At 65.6% G+C, this 26,185-nt stretch overlaps 1 protein-coding gene across 2 annotated transcripts in view; it reads left to right on the top strand.

Moving 5' to 3' along the window:
• The window catches only part of PIEZO1 (piezo type mechanosensitive ion channel component 1 (Er blood group)), a 27,105-nt gene continuing 920 nt past the window's right edge, over window positions 1-26,185 (top strand). Inside the window, exons 1-50 of one of the 2 annotated variants that reach the window (XM_074839453.1) lie at window positions 1-195; window positions 7,183-7,278; window positions 8,312-8,434; window positions 8,886-8,928; window positions 9,021-9,183; window positions 10,049-10,187; window positions 10,898-11,111; window positions 11,291-11,456; window positions 11,608-11,712; window positions 11,826-11,910; window positions 12,004-12,095; window positions 13,012-13,272; window positions 13,345-13,456; window positions 13,580-13,758; window positions 13,830-13,978; window positions 14,176-14,355; window positions 14,433-14,521; window positions 15,005-15,162; window positions 15,539-15,715; window positions 15,821-15,946; window positions 16,045-16,245; window positions 16,349-16,553; window positions 16,652-16,756; window positions 17,447-17,600; window positions 18,024-18,267; window positions 18,373-18,469; window positions 18,572-18,740; window positions 19,512-19,601; window positions 19,751-19,839; window positions 20,084-20,155; window positions 20,821-20,924; window positions 21,007-21,094; window positions 21,386-21,466; window positions 21,556-21,728; window positions 21,835-21,956; window positions 22,056-22,220; window positions 22,345-22,603; window positions 22,684-22,872; window positions 23,088-23,382; window positions 23,513-23,621; window positions 23,699-23,846; window positions 23,937-24,151; window positions 24,269-24,427; window positions 24,505-24,652; window positions 24,754-24,942; window positions 25,025-25,117; window positions 25,278-25,450; window positions 25,544-25,666; window positions 25,776-25,855; window positions 25,971-26,172. In XM_074839453.1, coding sequence (XP_074695554.1) covers window positions 132-195; window positions 7,183-7,278; window positions 8,312-8,434; window positions 8,886-8,928; window positions 9,021-9,183; window positions 10,049-10,187; window positions 10,898-11,111; window positions 11,291-11,456; window positions 11,608-11,712; window positions 11,826-11,910; window positions 12,004-12,095; window positions 13,012-13,272; window positions 13,345-13,456; window positions 13,580-13,758; window positions 13,830-13,978; window positions 14,176-14,355; window positions 14,433-14,521; window positions 15,005-15,162; window positions 15,539-15,715; window positions 15,821-15,946; window positions 16,045-16,245; window positions 16,349-16,553; window positions 16,652-16,756; window positions 17,447-17,600; window positions 18,024-18,267; window positions 18,373-18,469; window positions 18,572-18,740; window positions 19,512-19,601; window positions 19,751-19,839; window positions 20,084-20,155; window positions 20,821-20,924; window positions 21,007-21,094; window positions 21,386-21,466; window positions 21,556-21,728; window positions 21,835-21,956; window positions 22,056-22,220; window positions 22,345-22,603; window positions 22,684-22,872; window positions 23,088-23,382; window positions 23,513-23,621; window positions 23,699-23,846; window positions 23,937-24,151; window positions 24,269-24,427; window positions 24,505-24,652; window positions 24,754-24,942; window positions 25,025-25,117; window positions 25,278-25,450; window positions 25,544-25,666; window positions 25,776-25,855; window positions 25,971-26,172 — 7,262 coding nt within the window. In that variant the 5' untranslated portion in view covers window positions 1-131. The remainder of the gene's footprint in view (window positions 196-7,182; window positions 7,279-8,311; window positions 8,435-8,885; window positions 8,929-9,020; window positions 9,184-10,048; window positions 10,188-10,897; window positions 11,112-11,290; window positions 11,457-11,607; window positions 11,713-11,825; window positions 11,911-12,003; window positions 12,096-13,011; window positions 13,273-13,344; window positions 13,457-13,579; window positions 13,759-13,829; window positions 13,979-14,175; window positions 14,356-14,432; window positions 14,522-15,004; window positions 15,163-15,538; window positions 15,716-15,820; window positions 15,947-16,044; window positions 16,246-16,348; window positions 16,554-16,651; window positions 16,757-17,446; window positions 17,601-18,023; window positions 18,268-18,372; window positions 18,470-18,571; window positions 18,741-19,511; window positions 19,602-19,750; window positions 19,840-20,083; window positions 20,156-20,820; window positions 20,925-21,006; window positions 21,095-21,385; window positions 21,467-21,555; window positions 21,729-21,834; window positions 21,957-22,055; window positions 22,221-22,344; window positions 22,604-22,683; window positions 22,873-23,087; window positions 23,383-23,512; window positions 23,622-23,698; window positions 23,847-23,936; window positions 24,152-24,268; window positions 24,428-24,504; window positions 24,653-24,753; window positions 24,943-25,024; window positions 25,118-25,277; window positions 25,451-25,543; window positions 25,667-25,775; window positions 25,856-25,970; window positions 26,173-26,185) is intronic. The other variant, XM_074839454.1, reaches the window with a different exon arrangement.

Genomic DNA, 26,185 nt, shown 5'->3' on the forward strand with positions numbered 1-26,185 from the left:
GCGCGGCCGTTTTCTGCGCTCCGGGACCGGCCAGTGGGGCCTGCCCAGCCCCGGCGGGGCGGAACGGAACGGCTCGGCACGGCTCGGCACGGCTCGGCGGGGCATGGGCCGGCCCGCCGGCGGCTGACGGGATGGAGCGGCGGGGGCTGTGTGCGGGGCTCTACTGGCTACTGCTGCCGCTCGCCCTGCTCGCCGGTGAGTGCCGGGGGGGGGGGGGGTGCGTTGTGTCTGTGTGTCCCCCCCACGCGTGAACAGCGTCGCGGTGCTCCCCAACCCCGGGGGGAGGCGGGTGGGTCGGTGTGGCTGGACGCACACAGCCTCCCCCTCCCTCCGCCGCCCGGAGCCCCACGGGGAGGGATCACACTGCGTGTGTGTGTATCTCCCCCCCCCAGCCCCACGGGGGACCACGCTGCGTGTTTGTGTCCCCCAAGCCCCATGGGGGACCCACTGCATGCCCCCCCGCGGGACAGAGCCTGCTTGGGGGAAACGCTGCAACTTGTCTAGGCTGGGGGGGGGGGGGCAGCGCCCCGCGTGTGTGTGTGCCCTCTTGTCGTGTGTGTGTGTGTGTGTGTGTGTGTCCCGCGTGGGTACAGCCAGTGGGCACCCACACCCCCAGCACCGGGCACCCGTGGGGCTGAAACTGTCCCGTGTCACCCCACTCGCTCCTCTGCCTCTTGATTTGGGGGGGGGGGGGGCAAAGAGTGTGCTGGGACAGCCCCGGGGATGGGCGATGCTCGGGGGGGGCTCCTGGCACCCACCCATCCCCGTGGCCGCAGCGGGGAGCGGGGCACCCACCCCTCCTGCCGCCGCCTTCGCGGGGGCCGCGGCTCCTAAGCTGCTCCCAGCGCCCGTTTGAAGCCAAACTGGCCTGTCACCACCCAGCGAGGCAACCGTTTGGCTACCGGCCTGGAAAATCCCCGTGTCCTGGGACGCGCAGAACAAGAATCGGCTCTTTGAACCCCGGCTGCTCAGGGGGAGCCTGTTCGGGGACACTGCGTTTACCTTTACCTAGACGCAAAGGAAAGAAAAACCCTCTCCATAAACAGGATTGTTCAAGGGGCTCCTTGTTGCCCGGGCGGGGGCTGGGGCTGGCCACCGTCACCGGGCTGGCACGACCCGTGCAGGGGGGTCCGCGGGCCCGGGGGAAGCGCCGGCGTGAATTTTGGGGTAGCGTCACCCGGAGAAAGGGACGGAGTGAGGGGACGGGAGCAGCGTCCAGGCAAGAACCACCGGGCCCCGGCTGCGTTTTGGGGAGCCGGGCTGGGGTGCGCGGTGCTGGCTTGTGCCGCCGGCGCGGGGTGAGTCTTGCTGGCGGAGGAAGTCGGTGACTGTTGAAAAAGCTTTTTCTTTATTTGCTCGGGTTCGTTCGAGGAGTGACTCAGTGCATCGCGCAGGATGTGAGGAGGTTTAATTATAACCCTGCCTACGGACGGGGCTTGGGGAAGGAAGGTGGCCGGGTGCCGCTTTGCACGAGGCCTCCCGGGCCAGAGGGGTGGCAGCCGCCGCGCTGGGACGCGGGAGCTGCCGGGTGCATCCCATGGGTGCGTGGGGCGACACGTGGCCTCTGGGCGCGGCCTCGTGCATGGGGCCCTTGTGCCCCAATTATCTTGATTTAGCCCCAAATCGTGTCTGGCTTGCTTGACCCGCTCCGGCACGGGATGTCGTGCCGGGGACCCGTGGTTGGTGATGGCGGTGGTGTTGTGCCCCCGGTGAGATTGTAGGTGGCTTGTTTAAATATGAGGGGGGTGTTGTCCTAGGAGAGCAGCTCCCTCCCGCTCCAGCCGCTTGTCAAAATAGTCCTGTGGGTGACTCAGGGGGGGCCTGGGGCCTCACACCGGCACCGAGGGGGAAACTGAGGCACGGGGAGGGGGGGAATGCGGCTCATCCTGCTGCACCTGGGGGGGGAAGGAAGAGCCCCGGAGCACGACCCGCCTGTGGCCCTTCCTTCCCCGGCAATTCGGCTCTTCCCAAACGTCCGGAGGATGTTTGCTCGTGGCTCCTGGCCAGCTCGGGGTGGGTGGAGGTGCAGGAGCTGAGCCCCACGGTGCAGCTCGGAGCAGCCCCCAGCTTCCCACAGACCCCCACGGTGCACCTCAGGGCAGCCCCCCACTTCCCATGGACCCCCACGGTGTGGCTCAGGACAGCCCCCCGCTTCCCACGGACCCTCACGATGTGGCTGGGTTCAGACCCCTGCTTCCCGTGGACCCCCATGGTGCACTTTGGAGCAGCCCCCCGCTTCGCACAGCCCCCCACGGCGTGGCTTGAAGCAGCCCCCCACTTCCCACGGACCCCCACGGCGCAGCTCAGGGCAGCCCCCCATTTCCCACGGACCCCCACGCCGTGGCTCCCAGCCGTATCCCCACCCAGCACAGGCATCTCAGCTCTATCCTGCCTGGCAGGGGTGCTGGGGAGCACGGAGCTGGCAGGGAGCGGGGGGGGCACAGCCTGCCGTGCCTTCCCACCAGTGCACATCCCACCCGTGGGGTGACCGGGGTGGGGGGAGCAGCTCTGCACCAGGACCCCCGGGCTGGGTGACGGTCCTGGCTGTGCTGGGTGCTCAGGCAGAAGGGATGGGTGAGGGTGGCACCCCCCCTCCCTGGGGCTATAGTGTCCCCCAAATTGGGGGGCGCCTGACTCGGGGTGCGGCCCCTCCTGGATGAGCCCCCCCCCTGCCCAGCCAGGAGGTGATGGGGTGCTGGGGGGTCCCTGGCGGGGGGTCCTGGCTAGCCCTGGGTGCCGCAGGAGGCTGGTACCCAGCTGGGTGCTGGCGGGCGCGTGGGCTGCAGGCAGCTGCCTCCTGCGGTCAGGTGCTTTTTATAAAATGAAGGGAAATAAAAAAGAGGAGGGGAAAAAAAAAAAAAAAAAAAGGAAAAAATTAAAAAAAAAAAAAGCCAAGCCACCGCTGTCTCCAAGAGCAATAACTGCTGTTTCCTCCCCAGGCGCACAGGGGGATGGGAGGCAAAGGGCTGGCTGCCTGCAGCCTGCCCGCACGCTGCCCGCGCCGGGGTGCCCATCTCCCCAGCACCCAGCCTTTTGCACCCGCCCCCGCATGGCCCCATTGAGGTGGGGGACGCGGTGGGGGAGGTCCCCATGCTGCCCCCAGGGCTCGCCCCCACTAACTGGGGGGGGGTTGCAGGGGCTTTATCACCAAGGGTTCAACCCTTCGCCTCCCCTGCACCCTGGGTGCGGCAGAGTCCTGGGGTGCCCGTCGGGGCTGGGCGAGGAGGGGGGGGTGGGAAATGTTAGGGTGCATCAAGGAACGTCCCAGTGCGATGGGGTCGATGTGCACAGACATCCCAGTGCTGAGCCCATGGCTCGGGGGGCCCCTTGGCATCGGCTGTGCCACCCCGGCGTGTGCCCGGCTGTGGGTGCTGGGGAAGGGGGTGTCCCCCAGCACTGGGGTGGCAGCTGCCATGTCCCCTGTCCCGTTGCATAAGCCACTGGTTTCCCAAGCTGGCAGCCGTGGCACCCGCTGGCGCCAGGCCCGGTGCCCTCCCGGGGCAGCTCCCGCAGCACCCCCGGGGGAGCAGGGGCCGGCCACTGCCTCGGTGCTGGCAGGAGTGGGATTAATTTTCCACAAAAACAGGATACGGCGGTGAACCGATGGGGCTGCTCCCGCTTCCCGGAAAGAGGAGCCGGGGCTGGGAACATGCACCCGGTGACTGGCTCTCCTGGTGTGGCCGGTTTTGGGGCTTGCTGCTTTGGGGCTGCCTGGATTTTGGGGTGGGGGGAGAAATCCCATGGGGAGAGCCGCTGAGGCTGGGGTTCATTGGCCAGGCTCTGGTTTGCAGCCAGCGGGTGCAGAGCGCAGGGTCCTGGGTGCAAAGTGATACCCTGGGGGACCCAAACTGGGTCCCCCCCCTGGCCCTGGGGACCCCAAGTTGGGCCCAGTTAGCCGGGAGGCAGGACCCAGCTGCAGGGAAGCGGCTTGGCAGAGCTGCCTGGCTCTGGCAGCAGGTAACGGGCCTGTGTGAAAATAGCAGGGCAGGCAAGGAATTAAAGAGCTCTTCTAATTAATCCTGAGCGGCCGCAGGTCCCCGCAGAGCCAGCGGCTGCGCCGATGCCAATCGCTGTCCAGGCTGTGCACGGGCACAGGGTGGATGGTGCTGTGTGGGTTCCCTATCGCCGCTGGGGTCCAGGGACCCCTCTTTTCCCATGCCCTTGGGTACGGATCTGTCCCTGGGCACGGGATGGTGCCCGGTTTGCAGGGAGGGGGTTGTGCCAGACCCCGACCCTCTCCCACCACCGCCCTTCCCACGCTTCCCAGCCCGGTGGCAACGAGAGAGACCTCGGTGCTGGCTCTCCCTGGCCACCCCCACCCTCACCGCTGGGTCCCTGCCCTCCCCTGGGGTCCCCGATGACCCCGCTCCCCTCCCATGGAGAGATTAAAGGCCGGCGTGAAGGAAACATCTCACCCAGCTCCCCGGCGCCGTGATTTATCCTCCTCCCGGCACATTAACATCGTTAATATTTCAAGCGCTGCTGGCTGCCAGCGCCGGCCGTGGTGGCGGTGAACTCCCCGGCAGCGTGGCTGCTCGCCGGGGGGCGGAAAGGGGGTCACAGAGCTGGGGAATGGGGGTTTGGGGTGCAAATCCAAGAGGACCTTGCTGGGGGTACAAGGGGGACGCTCAGCGTGGGCCAGATCCTGCCCCGTGCGTGTGTGGGCAATGGTGCTGCTCGTGTGGGGAGGGGGGCAGTGGGTGCCACAGCACCCACCCACCCACCTGCCTGGCTCCCATGGGTGTGGGAGGGCGGGTTTCTCTCCCCACACACCAAACTGGTTTTTCTCCCCACGCCGGGCACTTTCCCTGCTGTCAGCACCACGGGGAACCGGTTTCCTCCGAGTGTGCAGGACTGAGCACCCACTCCCCGTGGGCACGGCACGCCCTGCCACGGAGGCGGGGGTGCAGAGCTGGGCACCCCAAACTGGGCTGCATCATCCCGGGGGACTGCTCCCTGTAGCCTCATTTATTATTTTTTTTTCCCCCCTTTTTCATCCTTGAGCCCTTAAAAGCTGGTTGAAGCAGGGGTTGAGCACTGACCACTGTGCCAGCAGCTTTCCCGGCGATACCTCGAGTTGGGGTGGAGGGGGAGCTGCTGGCCAGAGGGTCCCATGGGTACTGGCTTGGCCCTGGGGTGCAGCAGGGTGCTCTGCATTTGCTGGCCCTTCCCAATGCCTGACGTGACCCCAAGCCGCTGCCACCGGGATGCCAGCTCAGTGCTGGCCCAGGAGTGACATCCCTGGCACTGGTGGCATAAAATGTGTGGGTGACACTGTTGCTCCAGGCACGGGTGGTCCCTGTGTGTCCCCCCCAGTGCCCAGCAATGCCCGTGGGTCTCCCCACAGTCCCTGTTGTCCCCGCCGCTCTCGGGCAGCCCCCAGCCCAGGTGATGCCAGCAGGGCTCTGTCACAGTCGGTCGCCTCCGGGCCACCAGCACCCACCGCGGCTGGGACAGGGGCTCACGCTGGGGCTGGTTCCCCCCAGACACCCAAAGGACCTGGCGCGGGGGTGGGCTGTGGGGTTGGTGCCAGGCCTGGGGGTGCCAGTGGCCATCGTGGGGTGGGGGGACTGGCTGGCCCCCACGTTAAGCCGGAGCAGCGGCTCGCCCCCCGCGCCGGGAAGGCTCCTCTCGGCCCCATCGCCGTTGGCGCGGGAAGGGGAATATTTGCTCCATGAGATCATGGTTTGCCGAAATGTAGCCAGCAACCCTCGGCAGTGTGCAGGGAGGTGACGCGTCCCGGGGTCACCGTGGCGAGGCGGCTGGTGGGATGGTGGTCCTGTCCCCCCCACCCGTGCTCGGGGGCTGCCCGTGCTCCCCCAGGGCAGGGAGGCATCTGGGGACCCCGCTGTGGGGTCAGGGACCGGCATTAGCCCCATGGGTGCTGCGTGGGACGTGCTGGGTGCATTCCTGGGTGCCTCCCCACCCACCCCTCCGCACCCTCTGAGGATCCCTTGCCATTCTGGGGTGCTGGGCTGCTCATGGGGGGCTGCACCGTGTCCCCCCACCTCACCCTGGCCACATCGTCCCTTGCCCTAGGATGTGCCATCCCATTGAAACCTCATAAACACAGGAAGGGCCGCGCCGGGGTTGGTGAGGCCAAGCACATCCCTGGCTCCCAGCCTGCCCCCCCCCCCCTCTTGCCCCCCCATCCCCACGGGGCTGGGGGCTGCCCTCTCAGCCCCCTCTGCCTCACCCCCTCCCCAAGTGGGGTGCCAAAGGGAGCAGGTCCCTGCCATGACTGTGCAGAACCGGGGTCCCCAACACCGATTCCCTGGGGCTGCCCCAGAGGGATTCCCCCTACCCAGAGTTGGGGGGGGGATGTGGGGACACGTCCCTCTGGTTTGCAGAAGAGGGGACAGAGAGATGCCTGGAGCAGGGGCGCAGTTAGAAAGCGAAGCCCCCGTGCCATGCAGCCCCCCCAAAAATCCCTTCCTCTCCGGCCGAGCAGCGATTTGGTGGGTGTCTGGCAGCACCGTGCCTGTCACCGGGGCCTCGTGGCTGGGTGGCCGCAGGGCCCCCGCTGGAACATGTGCTGGTGTCTGTCACCGCTCGCCTGGCCCCTGCACGCAGCCGGTGGGAACGCCGCGTCCCCAACCACGGTGCCCGGGGATGTGTGGCCCCCCCCCGGGTCCCCGTCCCCCGCTGGCGGCAGCTCCATGGGGCGCTGGCTCAGCCCCGCTCCCTGCCCAGCTCCTCCGACGGTTTCCCGCCTGCAAACAAGCTGTAATTTAGGTCTAAAAATAAGCCGGGGAGAGGGGGGAAGGTGGTGAGCTGGTGGCGCGCCCAGAGCGGGGCTGGGGGCAGGTGGGTGGGTGTCCCAGCCTGGCTGTGGGGGTCCCTGCAAACCTCAGCATGGTCTTGCAGGACCCACGTGGAAATGCAGCAGATTTTGGTCGTGGCTCTTGTCCCCTTGTCACCCCACATATCTGGGACTTCTGGTGGGCCCCCCCCCAACCTGTGCCACTCCGGTGGGTCACCGGGACTGACCCAGCCCGGGCTCCTGCCCATGTCCCCCTCTTCCCACTGTCATTTCTGGGGGGGCCTGAAACCCTGTTTGGGACTACCCATCATTTTGGGGTGTCCCTCACCGCACAGGTTGAGGTGCCACTCTCAGGGATCCCCGGGGTGGGGTGCTGCGCCCTCGCCGTGCACTAACCCTGCCTGTACCTCTGCCCACAGCCTGCCTCTTCCGCTTCAACCTCCTCTCCCTGGTGTACCTGCTCTTCCTGCTGCTCCTGCCCTGGTTCCCGGGGCCCACCCCGCACCCCGCCGGAGGTAAGGGGCTCAACCTGGGGCGCAGGCAGGGTGGGCAGCGTGCGGGCAGGTACCTGTCCTTCTTCCCCTGCGGTTTCCCCCCTCCCCGCCTGGGCAGCGTGGCTCCGCATGGCAGCCTCGCTCTGTTAATTATAGCCCGGCTTGGCTATTAATAGCCCTCCAGCTCCAAAATGGTCAGTTTTGAGCCTTATTAACCAGAAACCTCAGGGCTGGGCTGTGCCCGCGGGGTGGGCAGGGATGTACCACGAGCAGCCCCTCCGCCCTGCCGGGGCACGTCCCCCACGGTGGGTATGTGTGGAGGAGGGGGGGTGCAGGGTGCATCTCCCAAGGTGGGTGCATGGGACGTGCCCCCCCCCCCCAGGGTGGCACCGAGTGGCTGTAGCCCCCACCCGTCTCCCTGCTCCTCTGTGCCAGGCTGAGCCACGCTGTGACACAAACCGGCAGCGCCTGGCACGGCCGCGGCTAAAAGCTCTCTGCCCTCTGAATATTTCATGGGCTCACACCGCTGTCAAGAGCTTTCCTGTGGATTTACAGGAAAAAACAAGCAGAGGGAGAGTTTTTGGCCCGGGGCCGCCCCCACCCCCGGCTAGTGTACAGCTGCAGTGGGCTCGCTGCCTGTCCCCCATGGCCAGAAAAGTGGGCGCGTGGCCCGGGAAACTGGGTGGGATGGGGGCACGGCTGTGGCTACTGGAAGGTCTGTCAGGGCTCGTGGTGTGGGAGACCCTCTGGAGCCTCCCACACAGGGTGTTCCACCAGGGATGGGGAGCTGCGCCCAGTGCCAGCAAGGGGCAAGGGTGGTCCCAGGGCCCCCGGCTCCCTGCATTGCCCCGTGCCTCAGTTTCTTCAGGAACGCAGCACAAAGGATGCTCTTAGGATGCGCTGGGTGCACGGGGAGAGGTGTGAGGTCCTGGGAGGGCCGTGACCCTGGGCCGGACCTCCGGCATCAGCCAGAGTGCACCCAGCTCTACCCAGGGTGGTGGCACATCCTGGGGTCACCTCAGGCGATGGATAACGGGTTGCCCATGTCTCACAGGTCACACCGGCCGCCTCCTCAAAGCTCTGCTGGCGACCAGCATCCTCTTCCTCCTCGCCCACTTTGTTTTCCAAATATGCCTCTACACGCTGCCTGTACTGGACCAGCTCCTGGGGCCCAGCTGTGAGTACAGGGTGCTTTGGGGGTGCCCACACCTTCCCTTGCCCTCTCACACCTCTGCTCCCCCAGGCTTCACCCTGTTCCCACGGTGCCCCGGGGCTGCACCCCCAAGCTGGTGTGGGTGAGGGGATTCCATCCTTCTGGGTGCTGGGGGGCTGCTGTGGCTCTGGGGGGTCCCAGCCACGTGCCCAGCACTGGGGGCACTCTGAGGTGGCTGCTGCCCTGGGCACAGACCCCGTCCTGGGTCCCCATGGATGTGGGATGTTGTCCCCGTGGATGTGGGGGGTGTTGTCCCCATGGATGTGGGGGGTGTTGTGCCCATGGATGTGGGGTGTTTTCCCCATGGATGTGGGGTGTTGTGCCCCCTTCCAGGGGGAAGCTGCCTGCTCTGGGTGGCCTCAGCACCTGCCCACCCCAGGTCTGCCAAACTCAGACCCTCCCCTCTTCCCCGCAGGCAGCACCTGGGAGGTCCTCGCCCGGCACATCGGGGTCACCAGGTAAGGGCACCCCAGCGGTGCGGGGCTGGGGGGGCTGGCAGTGGTGGGGGGCACCCCGAAGTCCTCCCCTACCTCTGCTTTCCCCTCCCCAGGCTGGACTTGGGCGACATCCCCAACTCGGTGCGTCTCGTGGCGCCCGATGTTGGCATCCTGCTGGTCTCGTCCCTCTGCCTCTGCCTGTGCCGCCGCCTCGTCCCCAAGGCCGGTGCTGCCGCCCGCGCCCGGAGACTGGAGCCCCTGGAACCCCGTGAGCGGGTGAGAGCCAGCCCCGGGGCCATCGGCAGCATCCCACGGTGGCCGGTCCCCATCCCCTCCTCGGGCAGGGCAGGCTGGGACACAGGAGGCTTGGCATGGGGACGTCTGCGGTGGCCGGGAGCAAGTTTTGGTGGCCTGGCTGGGCGGGCAGCAGTGGAGGAGGGCTGGGTCACCGTCCCGGCATCTCGTAGGCTCGGGGTGACTCAGCAGCGGAGGAGTTTTTGCTCGTGTTTGCTCCCACGTTGCTGTAGGGATCCCGGGAAGATCCCGGCAAAGGGCACCCCCAGGCTCCTGCTGGCACCCCCCACACTAAAACCCCTGGAATCAGAATCAGTGGGGTGGGGTGGGCGATCAGGGGCTGCTGGCACCCACCTTGGCAGGGTGCTGTGCCTGGCAGTGCCAGCGGGGCACCGGGACATGGTGCTGGTGGCACTGGGCTCACCCAGGGAGACCCAACCCCAAGCCGATGGCCCCCTCGCCAGCTCAGCAAACACCCCTTGGGGCTCAGCCCCATTTTGGGGTGCCCTCCACCGTTCCGAGCCATGACGGCGGGCCCGGCTGTGGCCGGGCTGTAACCGGAGCACCGGGCCACTGCGAATGCCTTTACCGTGAGCGCGGGGCCAGCGCGGGAGGCAGCCTGGAAAAAAGCTCAGTGCTGGGAACCCGGGCGCCAGCGCCAAGAAAAACAGCCGCTTTTCGGAGGCGCTTTCCAAGCGGCTAATGAGATAAACACGGCCAGGTGCCGGGCTGCGCGCCTGCACCATGCCGGCCAGGGCGTCCCGGCCGCCCTCAAGGGGGGAAACTGAGGCACGGCCTGGGCTACCCCGGGGTCAGGCCCTGGGGTCACGCTGCGCTCGGTGGGCAGGGGGAAGAGGAGGACGTGGAGCGGCGCGGTGGCACGGCCGATGGGGACACGCCGCTGAGCACCAGGTTGCGGGTGACGGCTCACTGGCTGCTCTGGGCGGCCGGGAAGGGCCTGGCCATCCTGCTGCTGGCCTTGGCTGGTGGGTGTGGGGTGCGGGGGGGTGTGCGGTGGGATGGGAGGGGTCTCGGTGGCCATGCTGCCAGAGGGGATAATCGGTCTGGGGGATGCTCAGTCTGGGAGGGATGCTCAGTCTGAGGGGGGATGCTCGGTCTGGAGGGATGCTTGGTCCAGGGGGGGATGCTCGGTCTCGGGGATGCTCGGTCTGGGGGATGCTTGGTCTGGGGGGATGCTCAGTGCAGGGGGGATGTTCGGTCCAGGGGGATGCTCAGTGCAGGGGGATGCTTGGTCAGGAGGACACTTGGTCCAGGGTGATGCTTGATCCAGACTCAGGTCTGGGGGGATGCTCAGTCCAGGGGGATGCTCAGTCCGGGGGGATGCTCAGTGCAAGGGGGATGCTTGGTTCAGAGGGATGCTTGGCCAGGAGGATGCTTGGTCCGGGATGATGCTCAGTCCAGACTGAGGTCTGCAGGGATGCTCGGTGCAGGAGGATGCTCGGTTGGGGGGGGATGTTTGGTGCAGGGGAGTGGTCAGTCCAGAGGGTTGCTCAGTCCAGGGGGGGGAATGTTCAGTCTGGGGGGGATGATGCTCAGTGCAGGGGGATATTCAGTGCAGGGGGATGCTCAGTGTGGGGGGATACTCAATCTGGGGGAGGAGGATGCTTGGCTGGGGGCTGCGTGGCTGGAGGATGCTCAGCTGCGCACTGACCGCCCGCGGGGCGCTGCTCCCCAGGGATCACCCTGCCCTCCGCCTCCTCCAGTGTGTACTACCTGCTCTTCGTGGGGCTGTGCACGTGGTGGGCCTGCCACCTCCCCGCCAGCCGCCTGGCCTTCGACACCCTCTGCATCCTCGTCGGCGTCTATGCCGCCGGCCACCTCCTCTGCCTCTACGCCTACCAGGCACCCTTTGTCCAGGGGGTCTTCCCGCCCCCCACCATCTGGGCACGGTGAGTCCCTGGCGAGGGAGTCATGCCCGTGGGTCCCTGTGCCGCCCCGATTGAGCCCCGTCCTGCTGCCAGGAGCTGCCTGGTGAAGCCGTGTGCTGTGCCAGCACCCAAACAGGACCCTGGCTCATTGTGGGGGGGTCCTATTTTAGGGGATAATTCCACCCGCTCTGTCCCCTCAGGGTGTTTGGCTTCAAGGACATCATCCTGTACCGCAACTGCTCCCGGCCCAATGCCCTAGTGCTCAACACTGGCCACCCCTGGCCTGTCTACGCCAACCCCGGCATCCTACTCCTGCTTTACTACACCGTGGTCACCCTGGTGAAGCTGCGCCGGCTGGATGCCAGGGTGAGGGGCTGCAGGGCTGAGCTGTACCCCGTGCCGGCGCCTGCAGCGGGGTGCCTGTGGTGGGGGGGTGCCTTGGCAGGGGGACGGGGCATGATCCTGCTGCCCCGGTGGCTGCAGCGGGGTGTCCTGAGCTGGCTCCTGCCCCTCGCAGAGAACCGCGGCGCCGAAACAGCCACCGGCGAGGTGCCCGGCCAGGGAGCTGGTGGAGCTGGAGAGCTGGCCTAAAGACACCGATGGCGTGGCTGAGGACACCAAGGTGGGTTGGGGGGGTGTGCTGTGCCCCCCAGGCGATGCCTGAACTGAGGAGGAATGGGTGCGGGGTGCTCTGGGGGTGCCAGGGTGGGCTCTGAGCCCTCTCTGCCCCCCCAGCCCATGCTGTCCCCCAGCACCGGGAAGCCAGGCATCGGCGCCGACAACTGCACCGTCCATGTCATGGGTAACTCGCCACAGCCAGGTAAACCCATCCCCATCCCCCCTGCTCCCCGAGCCCTGCCTGTGGCCCCCGGCGGGGTGCAGCTCATGGTGTCCCCCCTCTCCCCGTGGCCAGGCAGGAGGAGTCCAGCAGAGCGGCTGCCCCTGCACACCCTGGGCCACGTCATCATGAAGCAGAGCTACGTCTGTGCCCTCATCGCCATGATGGTGAGGGGCTGGTGAGGGGGGGGGCGGGGGGAAACACAGGCTCTGCAGAGAGACCTGGCCAGGCTGGAGCGATGGGCTGAGGCCACCTGGAGGAGTTTCACTAAGGCCAAATGCCGGGTGCTGCCCTTGGGCCACAACAACCCCCAGCAGTGCTACAGGCTTGGGGAGGAGTGGCTGGAGAGCTGCCAGTCAGAGAGGGACCTGGGGGGTTAATTGATTGATAATGAGCCAGCACTGTGCCCAGGTGGCCAAGAAGGCCAATGGCATCCTGGCTTGTATCAGCACTAGCGTGGCCAGCAGGGACAGGGAAGGGATCTGACCCCTGTGCTCGGCACTGGTGAGGCCGCCCCTCGATGAGTGGGTTCAGTTTTGGGCCCCTCACTCCAAAAAGGCCATTGAATGGCTCGAGCGTGTCCAGAGAAGGGCAACGGAGCTGGTGCAGGGTCTGGAGCACAGGTGTGATGGGGAGCGGCTGAGGGAACTGGGGGGGTTTAGTCTGGAGAAGAGGAGGCTGAGGGGAGACCTCATGGCCCTCTACAACTCACTGACAGGAGGGTGCAGAGAGGGGGGATGAGTCTCTTGAGCCAAGGAACCAGCACCAGGACAAGAGGGAATGGCCTCAAGCTGCGCCAGGGCAGGGTCAGACTGGCTCTTAGGAAGGATTTCTTTGCAGAAGGGGTTGTTGGGCGTTGGAATGGGCTGCCCAGGGCAGGGGGGGAGTCCCCATCCCTGGAGGGGTTGAAGAGTCGGGTTGACCCAGCGCTGAGGGATCTGGTGGGGTTGGGAACGGTCAGGGTGAGGTTCATGGTTGGACTGGAGGAGCTTCAAGGGCTTTTCCAACCGAGGTGATTCTGTGATTCTGTGATATGGTGGGGGGCTGAGCCCGGGTGAGTGGCCTCATCCTGCCCGCCTGTAGGTGTGGAGCATCACCTACCACAGCTGGCTGACCTTCGTGCTGCTGCTCTGGGCCTGCCTCATCTGGACCGTGCGGAGCCGGCATCACTTTGCCATGCTCTGCTCGCCCTTCCTCCTCCTCTACGGTGTCGCTCTCTGCAGCCTGCGTTACGTCTGGGGCATGGATCTGGCCCCCGAGCTGCCCACCCGCGTCGGCTTCATGAGCCTTGAGCAGTTGGGGCTGGTGCACCCTAAATATCCTTGCTTGGACCTGGGGGCCATGGTAAGCCTGCTGTCCCCCACCCCAGGCCCTGCTGGCCCCCAGCTTGTCCCTGCTTACTGCTTGTCCCCGCAGCTCCTGCTCACCCTCACCTTCTGGCTGCTGCTGCGGCAGTTCGTTAAGGAGAAGCTGCTAACGAGGAGGTGCCCAACCACCCCTCTCCTGGAAGTGACCGTCTCAGACACAGGTGAGGGCTCCCAGAGGGACCTGGGTTGAGCATCCCTGCGGTGCGAGTGCCCGGAGGTGGGGGACACACTGTGCCCCCTGCCTGGCTGCCTGTAGCCCCCCCCCACCTCCCCGTGTCTCGCAGAGCCCAGCCGGCAGCGGGACGTGCTGAAGGCGCTGGGGGGCCTGGTGCGGGATTTCTACGCCAAATACTGGATCTGCGTCTGCGCCGGCATGTTCATCGTGGTGAGCTTCGCCGGGCGCCTCGTCGTCTACAAGATCGTCTACATGTTCCTCTTCCTCCTCTGCCTCACCCTCTTCCAGGTAGGGGGGAACGGGGACCCCTCTTTGTCCCTGTCCCCGGCGTGTCCCTGCTGATGTCCCTGTCCCCGCAGGTGTACTACAGCCTCTGGCGCAAGGTGCTGAAGGGCTTTTGGTGGCTAGTGGTGGCCTACACCATGCTGGTGCTCATCGCCGTCTACACCTTCCAGTTCGAGGACTTCCCAATGTACTGGAGGAACCTGACGGGCCTCACCGATGAGCAGTGAGTGTCTCCGACCTGCTGCGGGGTCCCTGCTGCCACCAGCCCCGTGGTGGTACCAGGGCACAGCCGTGGGATGCGATGCCCCTGGGGAAACTGAGGCAGGGGGGGAGTTGGGGTTCAGACCCGCCACGGCGGCTCGATGCCCATGTGGGGTGGGGTGGATGCGGCCCCGCATTGACCTTCCCCTCGCCACCCAGGCTGGGCGACCTGGGCCTGGAGCAGTTCAGCGTCTCCGAGCTCTTCTCCAGCACCCTCATCCCAGGCTTCTTCCTCCTGGCCTGCATCCTGCAGCTCCATTACTTCCACCGCCCCTTCATGCACATCACCGACCTGGAGCACGTCCCTGCCGCTGCTCCGCCGCCCTGCCACATCCCCAGGTAGGGCCCTGCGCTGGGGTGACCCACCCCCTGCACCCTGAGGCCCCCGTCCCCACTCTGAGCCTTCCTCCCCTCAGGCCCGAGGAGCTGCACGGCAGCCGGCTGCTGCGGGATGCGGCTGCTGCTGAGAACGCTGGGACGGGTGACTCCGACACCGCATCACAGGGTACCGGGCAGGATGGGGGGACAGGGTGGAGGGGGTGTCCTCCAAGCTAGGAAGGGGCTGGAAGGGTAGGGAGATGGATTTGGGGGACTTCCAAGTGTGGTAGGGTAGAAGGATGGATTAGGGTGCCCTCCAAGCCAGGAAGGGGCTAGAGGGATGGATTGGGGTGTCCTCCAAGTCTGGGAGGGCATGAAAATGGGTTGGGGTGTCCTCTGAGCCAGGGAGGAGCTGGGAGGCTACAGGGATGGATTGGGGTGTCCTTCAAGCATGGAGGGGATGGGGATGGATTGGGGTGTCCATCAAGCCAGGATGGGACAGAGGGGGTGCAGGGGTACATTGAGGCATCCTCCAAGCCAGGAAAAGGGTTGGAGGGCACAGGGTTGGATTGGGGTGTCCTCCAAGCACAGGAGGATACAGGGATGGGTTGGGATGTCCCCTGAGCCAGGGTGGCTGTGGGGGTGTCCGTGACGGTCCGTGTCCCTGCAGTGCCCACCAAATGGGGGCTGGTGCTGGAGCGCCTGATCGTGCTGGGCTGGACCTTCTCGGACACACTGACCCGTGGACAGGTCTTCGTGGGCCGCCTGCTAGAGCTCCACATCCTCAAGCTGGTGGCTCTCTACACCGTCTGGGTGGCCCTGCAGGAGGTACCTTTAACCGAGTCTCTTGACCCAAGGAACAAGCGCCAGGACAAGAGGGAATGGCCTCAAGCTGCGCCAGGGCAGGGTCAGACTGGCTCTTAGGAAGGATTTCTTTGCAGAAGGGGTTGTTGGGCGTTGGAATGGGCTGCCCAGGGCAGGGGGGGAGTCCCCATCCCTGGAGGGGTTGAAGAGTCGGGTTGACCCAGCACTGAGGGATCTGGTGGAGTTGGGAACGGTCAGTGTGAGGTTCATGGTTGGACTGGAGGAGCTTCAAGGTCTTTTCCAACCCAGATGATTCTGTGATTCTACCAGCCTCAGGGTGATGGGGTGATGGGGGGGCTCAGCTGGGCACCCCGGGGTGCTGACACGGCCACTGCCCCAGGTATCGGTGATGAACTTCTTGCTGGTGCTGCTGTGGGCCTTCGCCATGCCCTACTGCCGCTTCCGCCACATGGCCTCCTGCCTCTCCACCGTCTGGACTTGCATCATCATCGTCTGTAAGATGCTCTACCAGCTAAAGATTGTCGACCCCCATGAATACTCCAGCAACTGCACCCAGGTGCCAGGGCTGGGGGGGGGTATATACACGGTTCTTGGGGTGCTTGTGGGGGGTTCCCTGGCTGGAGCGAGGGGTGCTGAGGCCTGGTGCTGCTCCTCTTTGCAGCCCCAGCTCAACAGCACCAACCTGAGCCCAGAGGAACTGGGCAACTCCACGTTGTACCGCGGCCCCGTGGACCCTGCCAACTGGTTCGGCATCCACAAAGGTTACCCCAACTTGGGCTACATCCAGGTGGGCGCGGGGACACCCTGTCCATGGGGACCATGTGGGGGGATGCTCGGTGGCATGTTCATGGTGCTGAGCATCCCCTTGCCCGCCCCGTCCTCCAGAACCACCTCCTGGTGCTGCTGCTGCTGGTGTTCGAGGCGGTGGTGTACCGGCGGCAGCAGTACTACCGCAAACAGCACCAGCTGGTGGCCCCCGTCACCGAGACCATTTTCGAGGACATCTCCCGCGAGCACCTCGACCACGGCCTCGTCAGCTGTGCCAAATATTTCCTCAACTACTTCTACTACAAGTTCGGCTTGGAGGTGGGGAGCGGGTGCTGCGGGGAGGAAGGTGGGGGGGATCCCACCGCTCGCAGCACCCTGGGGCTGAGCCTCTGCATCCCCCCCCATCCCCATCCCACCCCAGATTTGTTTCCTGATGACGGTGAATGTGATCGGGCAGCGGATGAACTTCATGGTGATCCTGCACGGCTGCTGGCTCGTCGTCATCCTGACCCGGCGCCGGCGGGCGGCCATCGCCCGCCTCTGGCCCAAGTACTGCCTCTTCCTCGTCATCTTCCTCCTCTACCAGTACCTGCTGTGCGTGGGCATGCCGCCCGCCCTCTGCGTGGGTAAGGGGGGGGCACCCATCCCTTTGCCTGGGTAGGGGAGGTGGGGGTCTATGTGTGGGGCAGGCTGGCATCAAGCGTGCCCACCGTGCCCCCCCCAGACTACCCATGGCGCTGGAGCCTGGCCCTCCCCATCAACTCGGCGCTCATCAAGTGGCTCTACCTGCCCGACTTCTTCGTGGCCCCCAAATCCACCAACCTCATCAGTGAGTATTGTGTGTCCCCCCCCCACCCAGCCCCTGGCACCCCCCCCGCTCATGGGATGCCCTGTCCCCCTACTCCAGCCCCAGGACCACCCCCTGCCCATGGGGTGCCCTGGCACCCCCCCAAGCCCCTAGCACCCCCTGACCATGGGGTGCCCCAGTTCTGGCAGCCCCCTGCCTGTGGGGTGCCCTGTGCCCCATACTCCAGCCCCAGCACCCCTCATGCCCATGGGGTGCCCTGTCACCCCCCCCAAGCCCACGGAGTACCCTGTACCCCTACTCCAGCCCCTGTCCCCCCAGTGCCCATGGAGCACCCCCAGCCATGGGGGGGTCCCGTCCTGCCCCCAGGAAGGTGAGCAGCGGGGGCGTGGGAGGAGCTATAAAAGCCACACCTGTGGGGGTGAAGCTTCACAGGTATCCACTCCCCTTTTGGAGGTGGGGCTGTGGAAGAGCCCCACCCACTAAAAAAAAAAAATAAAAAGAGGGGCTTGGGGCGAGCCATGCCTTCAGGGAGGTGCTTAATTAAAGCCACACCCCTTGGGGGAGCTTAATGAACCCCACACCCCAGGGGAGGAGTGGCGTGGGGGTGCCCCACCTTTTTGGGGAGGGGCTTGGTGGGTACCATGCCCCCTTTTTAAATGGGCGTGGGCTAGCACAGCCCCACCCGCCCCCATCTGCGCCATGTGCCCGCAGACGACTTCGTGCTGCTGCTGTGCGCGGCCCAGCAGTGGCGGGTCTTCGAGGCCGAGCGCACTGAGGAGTGGCTGCGGGCGGCCGGCGACAATACTGACCGGCTCGACCTGGCGCAGGACCCCAGCAACCCCACCCCCAACTTCATCCACTGCCGGTGGGTGCCCGGGCTTGGGGTGGGCTGGGGCACCTGCGGCCATGGGGGTAGGACCTCCCCCAGTTTGGGATGGGACCCTCTGGCTTGGGATGGGACCCCCTGTCACTAGGGTGGGACCCCCGAGCTGGGACAGGACCCCCTGTCAACTAGGGTCGGACCCCTGGGCTGGGACAGGAGCCCCCCAAGGCTGTGCTGGAAGATCTGGTGGTCCAGGACACCCCTGGTGATGGTGCAGGACCCCTGTGGACACTGGGACCCCATAGACTGAGCCAAGGCACTTTGTCCCCCAAAATAGAGCTGATGTGGGGACTGGGACCATGCTGGGGTGTGGGGTAGCCCCTTGTTTCACCCCAAAACCAGGCGGTGTCCAGCGTGAGTGCTGGGAGGGGACAGGGACCCCGCCCTGAGTGCCCCGTCCCCCAGGTCGTACCTGGACATGGTGAAGGTGGTGGTCTTCCGCTACCTCTTCTGGTTCGTCCTGGTGGTGGTCTTCATCACCGGGGCCACCCGCATCAGCCTCTTCGGCCTCGGCTACCTGCTGGCCTGCTTCTACCTCCTCCTCTTCGGCACCGCCATGCTGCGCAAGCCGGCACGGGCTCGCCTGGTGCTCTGGGACTGCCTCATCCTCTACAACATCACTGTCATCATCTCCAAAAATATGTTGTCGGTGAGGGCTGCTGGTCGGGGCCACTGGGCATCCTGTGGGGAGGGGGCGAGGGGGGGGTAACACGATCCCGGGGCAAACCCTGTGCTCCACCTTCTCTCCCTGCAGCTCCTCTCCTGCGTCTTTGTGCAGCAGATGCAGAGCAACTTCTGCTGGGTGATCCAGCTCTTCAGCCTGGTCTGCACTGTCAAGGGCTACTACGACCGTGAGTTGCTGGCCCTGGAGTGGGGGGGGGTGGCTGGGGGTTGCCCTGCCTGAGCTGGTGGGGTTCATCTCTGCCTGACCTGCCTGCATCTCTGCCTGCCAGCCAAGGAGATGGGCAAGGACCATGACTGCTCGCTGCCCGTGGAGGAGGCGGGCATCATCTGGGACAGCATCTGCTTCTTCTTCCTCCTTCTCCAGCGCCGCATCTTTCTCAGCTACTACTTCTTGCACGTCATGCTGGACCTCCAGGCCTCTGCCCTGCAAGCCTCCAGGTTGGGGCTGAGGGCCAGGAGGGTTTTGGGCTGTGGTGGAGGAATGGCTGGAGAGCTGCCAGTCAGAGAGGGACCTGGGGGGTTAATTGATTGATAACGAGCCAGCAGTGTGCCCAGGTGGCCAAGAAGGCCAATGGCATCCTGGCTTGTATCAGCACTAGCGTGGCCAGCAGGGACAGGGAAGGGATCTGACCCCTGTGCTCGGCACTGGTGAGGCCGCCCCTTGATGAGTGGGTTCAGTTTTGGGCCCCTCACTCCAAAAAGGCCATTGAATGGCTCGAGCGTGTCCAGAGAAGGGCAACGGAGCTGGTGCAGGGTCTGGAGCACAGGTGTGATGGGGAGCGGCTGAGGGAACTGGGGGGGTTTAGTCTGGAGAAGAGGAGGCTGAGGGGAGACCTCATGGCCCTCTGCAACTCCCTGACAGGAGGGTGCAGAGAGGGGGGATGAGTCTCTTGAGCCAAGGAACCAGCGCCAGGACAAGAGGGAATGGCCTCAAGCTGCGCCAGGGCAGGGTCAGACTGGCTCTTAGGAAGGATTTCTTTGCAGAAGGGGCTGTTGGGCGTTGGAATGGGCTGCCCAGGGCAGGGGGGGAGTCCCCATCCCTGGAGGGGTTGAAGAGTCGGGTTGACCCAGCGCTGAGGGATCTGGTGGAGTTGGGAACGGTCAGGGTGAGGTTCATGGTTGGACTGGAGGAGCTTCAAGGGGTTTTCCCAACCGAGGTGGTTCTCTGATTCTGTGGTACCCCCCTTACCCTCTCGCCATTCCCCGCAGGGGTGTTGCGCTGTTCAAGGCCAGCGCTGTGAAGAGCATGCGCTCCCACCGGCTAGCTGAGAAGAAGTCGCTGGCCCAGCTGAAACGGCAGTGAGTGGGTTTTGGGGGGCACTTGGGACACCCTTCCCCTTCACCACCAGCACCTTGGGGTACCCCGGTGTGGGTGGGGTGGATGGGGGTGCCCCTGGGGTAGGGGGTGGTTTGCGGGAGCAGGCTCCGCAGCAGCCTCTGCCTGGCAGGATGGAGCGGATCCGAGCCAAGCAGGAGAAATACCACCAGGAGCGGCTGCCCGGTGGCACCGGCGAGGGGCAGGATGAGGCCAGGCCAGGTGAGACCCGGAGGGGGGGTCCCTCCTGTCCCCCCCAACCCCTCCTTCCCCCCTAACCCCTTTCCGGGCACAGCGGTGTGACCACAACCCATTGCCGACGCCTGGTGAAGCCCCACGGAGCGTTGTGGTGAACCTCCCCCCCCGCCCCCAGCCCCAGTTCCATGCGCCAGCGGCTCGACCCTGTGCTAGGGGGTGGGTACACCGAGCGTGGCCGTTCTCAGCTCCCCCATCTGCCATTCCACAGCGCCCGGCGGCCCGGCGGACCCTTCCCGGCAGAGGGAGCGGTGGTGGCGGCCATGGTTAGACCACGCCGCAGGTACTGCCCCGGCACGGGGGCTGTAACGGGGCGCAGCCCCTCGGCAAGGTCCCTCCGCCGGGGACCACTAACACCCGCGGGGAGCGGTGGTGACGGTGCTTTCAGCAAGGTGACGTCCTGCATGTCCCCTGTCCCCGTGCTCGGCCGCAGGGCACTAACCAGGGCTTCTCCGCGTCCCCAACGCTAACGGGGTGTCAGATCGGGGGTGCCAGGCTGGGTTTGGGGTCACCAGCGTTGGTCGTCCCTGAACACCGGCAACGGAGGGACCCCACGTGAGGGATGTGGGGGTTGAGTCTTTGTCCCCAACGGAGGAACCCACGGGTGTCCTTGGCGCTGTGCTGGCATCGCCATGTCATGCGGAGAGCCCTGGGGAGGTGGCGGCTGGGCCATGATACCCTGTGTCATGACACTGGGCACTGGCCATGTCGTGACACCCCATGCCATGGCACCAGCCATGCCATGACACCCCATGTTGTGACACTGGGCACTGGCCATGTCATGACACCCTGTGCCATGGCACCAGCCGTGTTGTGATACCCCGTGTCGTGACACTGGGCACTGGCCATTTCATGACACCCCATGTTGTGCCACTGGGCACCAGCCAAGCCATGACACCCTGTGCCGTGTCACCAGCCATGCCGTGACACCCCGTGTCACCCCCACAGTGCTGCATTCAGGGGAATACTTCCTCTTCGAGTCGGACAGCGAGGAGGAGGAGGAGGCGGCGGTGCCGGAGGAGCCACGGCCGAGCAGGCAGAGCGCCTTCCAGGTGAGCATGGCTGGGGTGGGGGGGGCCGGGGCGGGGGGCTGATGGTGCCCGCGGGGTGCTGATGGCCTCTGTCCCCTGCCAGCTTGCCTACCAGGCCTGGGTGACCAACACCAGGACGGCGCTGCGGCAGCAGGAGCAGCCGGAGTCCCCCGGCGCCGAGGCCGCTGCAGGTGGGTCTGGCTCACCCCAAAATGGGGTGGGGGGGGGGCAGGAGAGGACACAGCCCTGCCCTGTGCCTGCTGTTCGCCCTGGCAGCAATCAGCATCCCATAACGGGGCATCACCTCAGTCCCTGAGGGGTGTGTGGACTCTCTGGTGGCTACAATGGGGTTGCGCTGGTTTTTAAGCTGGATGAGGGGGACGGGGTGATGGGTGGGAGAAACCCAACAGGGGCCAGAAATGATGTTCAGCGTCCGCTGAGCCAGTGCTACCCCTTCCCGGGGGCGGGTCTGACCCTTGCAGGGGAAAATGGAGGGAGGGAGGAGGAGTTGGAGGCTCCCGAAGAGGCTGAAGGCCAGGAGGAAGAGGAGGAGGAAGGCTCCGGTAGGTGGGCAGCACTAGAGGGGTGGTGGGGGGGGGGGTCTGAGCGGGCGTGAAGTGACCCCCGCCCGCCTGTCTCCTCACCCCGTTAGAGCGGAGCAACGTGGTGCAGCGGGCGCTGAACACCCTGCGGTTCCTGTGGGTGCTGTGCCGGGCCATGGTGGACGGGCTGACGCAGTGGCTGGACGCCTGCACCCGGGAGCACGCCGACATGTCCGCCGTCCTGCGCCTCGAGAGATACGTCCTCACGCGCCGCCTGGCCACTGTGAGCCCCGGGCTTGGGGTGGGGACACACACACACCGGTGGGGGGGGCACAGGGAGGGGGTGGCAGCACCACGGTGGCACTACTGACCCCCCCGCCCCGCTGCAGGGAGAGAACGTGCACCGCGGGCTCCTGGATGAGCTCTACCTGCCGCCGCTGGAGGAGCCCCCCGAGGAGCTGAGCCCGCGGGGGGCCGGGGGGGTGGACCCCCAAAACGGCGTCGCTTCCAGGCAGGTGCATAGATACCCCCCGAGGGGGCAGCCAGCAGCGCCGCGGGCAAGGGCCGGCCGGGGGCACGGGGCTCACCCCTGTCCCCGTGCTGTCCCCAGCGGGCACCAAGGAGCCACCCCCGCCCCGGGGGGATACCTGCAGCCCACTGGCAGCCAGGAGCAGGTGACAACCTGGGGGTCCCAGGACAACGTGGCTGGGTCTCAGGAGCTCCTGGCCTTGCCCCAGAACCGGAGCCGGACGGCCAGCGAGCTCCTCCTGAGCAGGTACGGGAACGTGGGGATGGTGGGGACAGGGCTGGGGGGTGGCAGGGCCAGCTCACCGCCCCTGGGATGTGGGGACAGGGCTGGGGGGGTGGCAGGGCCAGCTCACACACCCTGTGCCCCGCAGGCGCCTGTACTTCCCCGAGCTGGAGGAGTCGGAGCAGTTTTATCGCTCCCACAACCGGTTCCTGAAGCTGCTGCTGGCTGGGTACCTCTGTGTGGCCGCCCACTCTGAGCTGCTCTGCTACTTCATCATCATCCTCAACAACATGGTGACCGCCTCCGTCATCTCCCTCTTCCTGCCCATCCTCGTCTTCCTCTGGGCCATGCTCTCCATCCCCCGGCCCAGCAAGCGCTTCTGGATGACTGCCATCATCTTCACTGAGGTTGGCGAGGGGTGACTGGTGAGGGGGGCAATGCCACCCGGCTGCTGGCTGCCACTCGCTGACCCCCAACGTCCCTGCAGGTGATGGTGGTGGTGAAATACCTCTTCCAGTTTGGGTTCTTCCCCTGGAATGGCTATGCCATGCTGGTACGCAACGAGGGGAAGCCCTTCTTCCCCCCCCGCATCCTGGGCTTGGAGAAGAGCGACCGCTACATCAAATATGACCTCATCCAGCTCCTGGCGCTTTTCTTCCATCGCTCCCTGCTGCTGGTGAGCCCTGGGGAGCCGGTGCCACCCGGGTGGGCGTCCCCCAGGGGCTGGAGGTGCTCCTGGGGGTGATGAAGGCTCTGGAGAGCACCCAGTGGGTGTTTGGGGGCTCTGCCTTGGTTTCCACCCAAGGCACCTGTTGCTGGTTGGGTCCTTGGGGTGCTGTGGGATGGGGGGGGCATTAGGAACCCCATCGCCCTGACCATGGCCCTCCCCAGTCCTACGGGTTGTGGGACCACGAGGAGGACCCCTTCCCCAAGAAGAAAGCGGAGGCGGAGCGGGTGGAGGATGAGGAAGAGGAGGAGAGGCGGGAGGAAGCAGCATCCCCACCACTGTCGACGGGTGAGGAAGGGATGGAGGCGCTGACAGAGCCGGGGGCACCGGGCGCAGCCGTGGGGCCGGAGCCGGAGGGTGATGCCGTGGGGCAGGAAGAAGGGGCCGGGGCCACGCAGCTGCGCTTCAGGAGGAAGAGGAGGCGGGGGAAGAAGCAGCCGGATGCAGCTCCGGAGGAAGGTGAGCACCAGTTTGGCACCTTGGCGAGGGGCAAGGCTGGCATCCCCCGGGGTAGAGGGGTGCTGGGCCCGGGCAGGATGCGGCCCTGTGGGACCTCCCAGCTGTCAGCCATGCTGTGCCTCACTCACAGGGGATGGGGAGGAGGAGGAGGAAGAAGAGGAGGAAGAGGCAAAACAGAGCCACGCTCAGAAGAAGCTGAAGGCGTTTGGGCTGCGGGTCAAGCTCTTCTTCCTCACCATGTGAGTGCCCCACAGTGCTGGTTGGGGGGGAGGGATGCGGGGTGCAGCCCTCGGTCACCCTCCTCTGTCCCCTCTAGGGCACAGAACATGTACCAGCCGGTGCGCAGGTTTTTCCGGGACATCCTGCACACCCAGCACCGAGCGGCCACCGACGTCTACGCCTTCATGTTCCTGGCTGACGTGGTTGACTTCATCATCATCATCTTTGGCTTCTGGGCCTTCGGGGTGAGCAGGAGGGTTCCCACAGGGCAGCAACAGGTCGGTCCCACTGTGGGGTGAGGCCGGGCTGTGTCCTGACTTCTCCTGCATCCCCAGAAACACACGGCGGCCGCCGATATCACCTCCTCGCTGTCGGATGACCAAGTGCCAGAGGCCTTCCTGGTCATGCTGCTCATCCAGTTCACCACCATGGTCATTGACCGTGCGCTCTACCTCCGCAAGACCGTGCTGGGCAAGCTCATCTTCCAGGTCATCCTGGTCTTCAGCATCCACCTCTGGATGTTCTTCATCCTGCCAGCCGTCACCGAAAGGTACCGAGTATCCCTCCAGGATGTCCCCCACCCCTAGGGTGGCACCCTTGGGTCGCCAATGTGGTGGCTTAGCCTGAGCAGGGAGGTGGCCAGAGGGGTGACACCTTCCTCCCGCAGGTTGTTCAGCCTCAACACGGTGGCCCAGCTGTGGTACTTCGTGAAGTGCATCTACTTCTCGTTATCAGCCTACCAGATCCGCTGCGGCTACCCCACCCGCATCCTGGGCAACTTCCTCACCAAGAAATACAACCACCTCAACCTCTTCCTCTTCCAGGGGTATAGTGTGGCTCCCTGCAGACCCCCAGCTGCCCGGAGGGTGCCGTACCAGCCCCTTCTCCCCGTGTCCCCCCCAGGTTTCGCCTCGTGCCTTTCCTGGTGGAGCTGCGGGCCGTCATGGACTGGGTCTGGACAGACACCACGCTGTCCCTCTCCAACTGGATGTGCGTGGAGGACATCTACGCCAACATCTTCATCATCAAGTGCAGCCGCGAGACGGAGAAGGTACGGCCCTGCCGTGCTGGGAAGGGCCCCCCAATAAGCCTCTTGTTGCTTGGGGTCCCCCCAGGCCTGCCTGGCACCTCGTACTGTCTCCCCCCTCCCAGAAATACCCCCAGCCCAAGGGGCAGAAGAAGAAGAAGATCGTGAAGTACGGCATGGGGGGCCTCATCATCCTCTTCCTCGTGGCCATCATCTGGTTCCCGCTGCTCTTCATGTCGCTGGTGCGCTCCGTGGTGGGCGTTGTGAACCACCCCATCGACGTCACCGTCACCCTCAAGCTGGGGGGGTATGAGGTGAGGAGGCAGAGGGGGGGTGGGTGCCCAGCCTGGATGCTGGGGTCCCCTGTGTGGCTGATGGCACCCCATCCCCCCGCAGCCCCTGTTCACCATGAGCGCCCAGCAGCAATCCATCCAGCCCTTCACCCCCCAGGACTACGAAGCCCTCACCAACCGGTTTGAGAGGCAGCCGGTAAATCCACCCCCCACCTCAAATTCCGCTCCCCTTGCTCCATCCTGCTGGGCGGGGGGGTGAGCTGGCAGAACTGGGGGTGCCCTGGAGCGGGGTTATCCTTGAGTGGGGGGCTGAATTGTGTGTGTGTGTGTGTGTGCCCCCCCCCCCCCGTTGCCAGGTGGCCATGCAGTTCATCACGCTCTATGGCTACGAGGACATCGTGACAGCCCGCATCGAGGGCAGCTCGGGCTCGCTCTGGAGCATCAGCCCCCCGAGCCGGGAGCAGATGCGCCGGGAGCTACAAAACGGCTCCTCTGACATCACCCTCCGCCTCACCTGGACCTTCCAGAGGTACTACCAGTATGGTTTTGTTTGTGGTTTTTTTTTTTTTTAACCCTGCTTGCACCCCCCCGAATGCTCACGCTCAGCCTCTGCTTTCCGCAGGGACCTGGGCAAGGGGGGGACGGTGGAGCACACCTTCGACAAACACACCACCGACCTGCAGCCCGGCGCGCCGCAGCGCCTGGAGCTGGCCCAGCTGCTGCAGGGCACCCGCGACACCCCCGTGTGAGTGTCCCCAGGGAGGGGACAGGAGGCCGGACCCCCCCCCCGACCCCATCATGCTCATTGCAATGGTGCCCCCCCACCGCCTTACTCACCCCCCACTCTCTTACAGGCAAGTGCCCAAACTCTTCCCCAAATACATCCGGGCGCCCAACGGCCCTGAAGCCCACCCCGTCAAGCAGCTGCTGCCAGGTGCGTCCCACCGCGTGTGTGTGTCCCCCCCCCCCCCCCCCCCCCCCCAAAAAAATCAGTGCTGGGAGCACAGCAGCAGCCATGCTGTACCCTGATGGTGCCCTCCCCCATGCAGATGGGGAGGACAGCTACCTGGACGTGGAGGTGCAGCTGAAACGGGAGCGCGCAGGGGCCGGCCGAGGGGGTGACAGCTTCTTGGAGTGGTGGGTGGTGCGGCTGAAGAAAGAGGACCCCCCCCACGATGGCAACATCCTCCCCATGGTTATTTTCAATGATAAAGTCAGCCCCCCCAGCTTGGGCTTCTTGGCTGGTTACGGGTATGTGAAGGAA

The sequence above is a fragment of the Strix aluco genome, chromosome 14, assembly GCF_031877795.1.
Source record: "Strix aluco isolate bStrAlu1 chromosome 14, bStrAlu1.hap1, whole genome shotgun sequence".
NCBI lineage: Eukaryota > Metazoa > Chordata > Aves > Strigiformes > Strigidae > Strix > Strix aluco.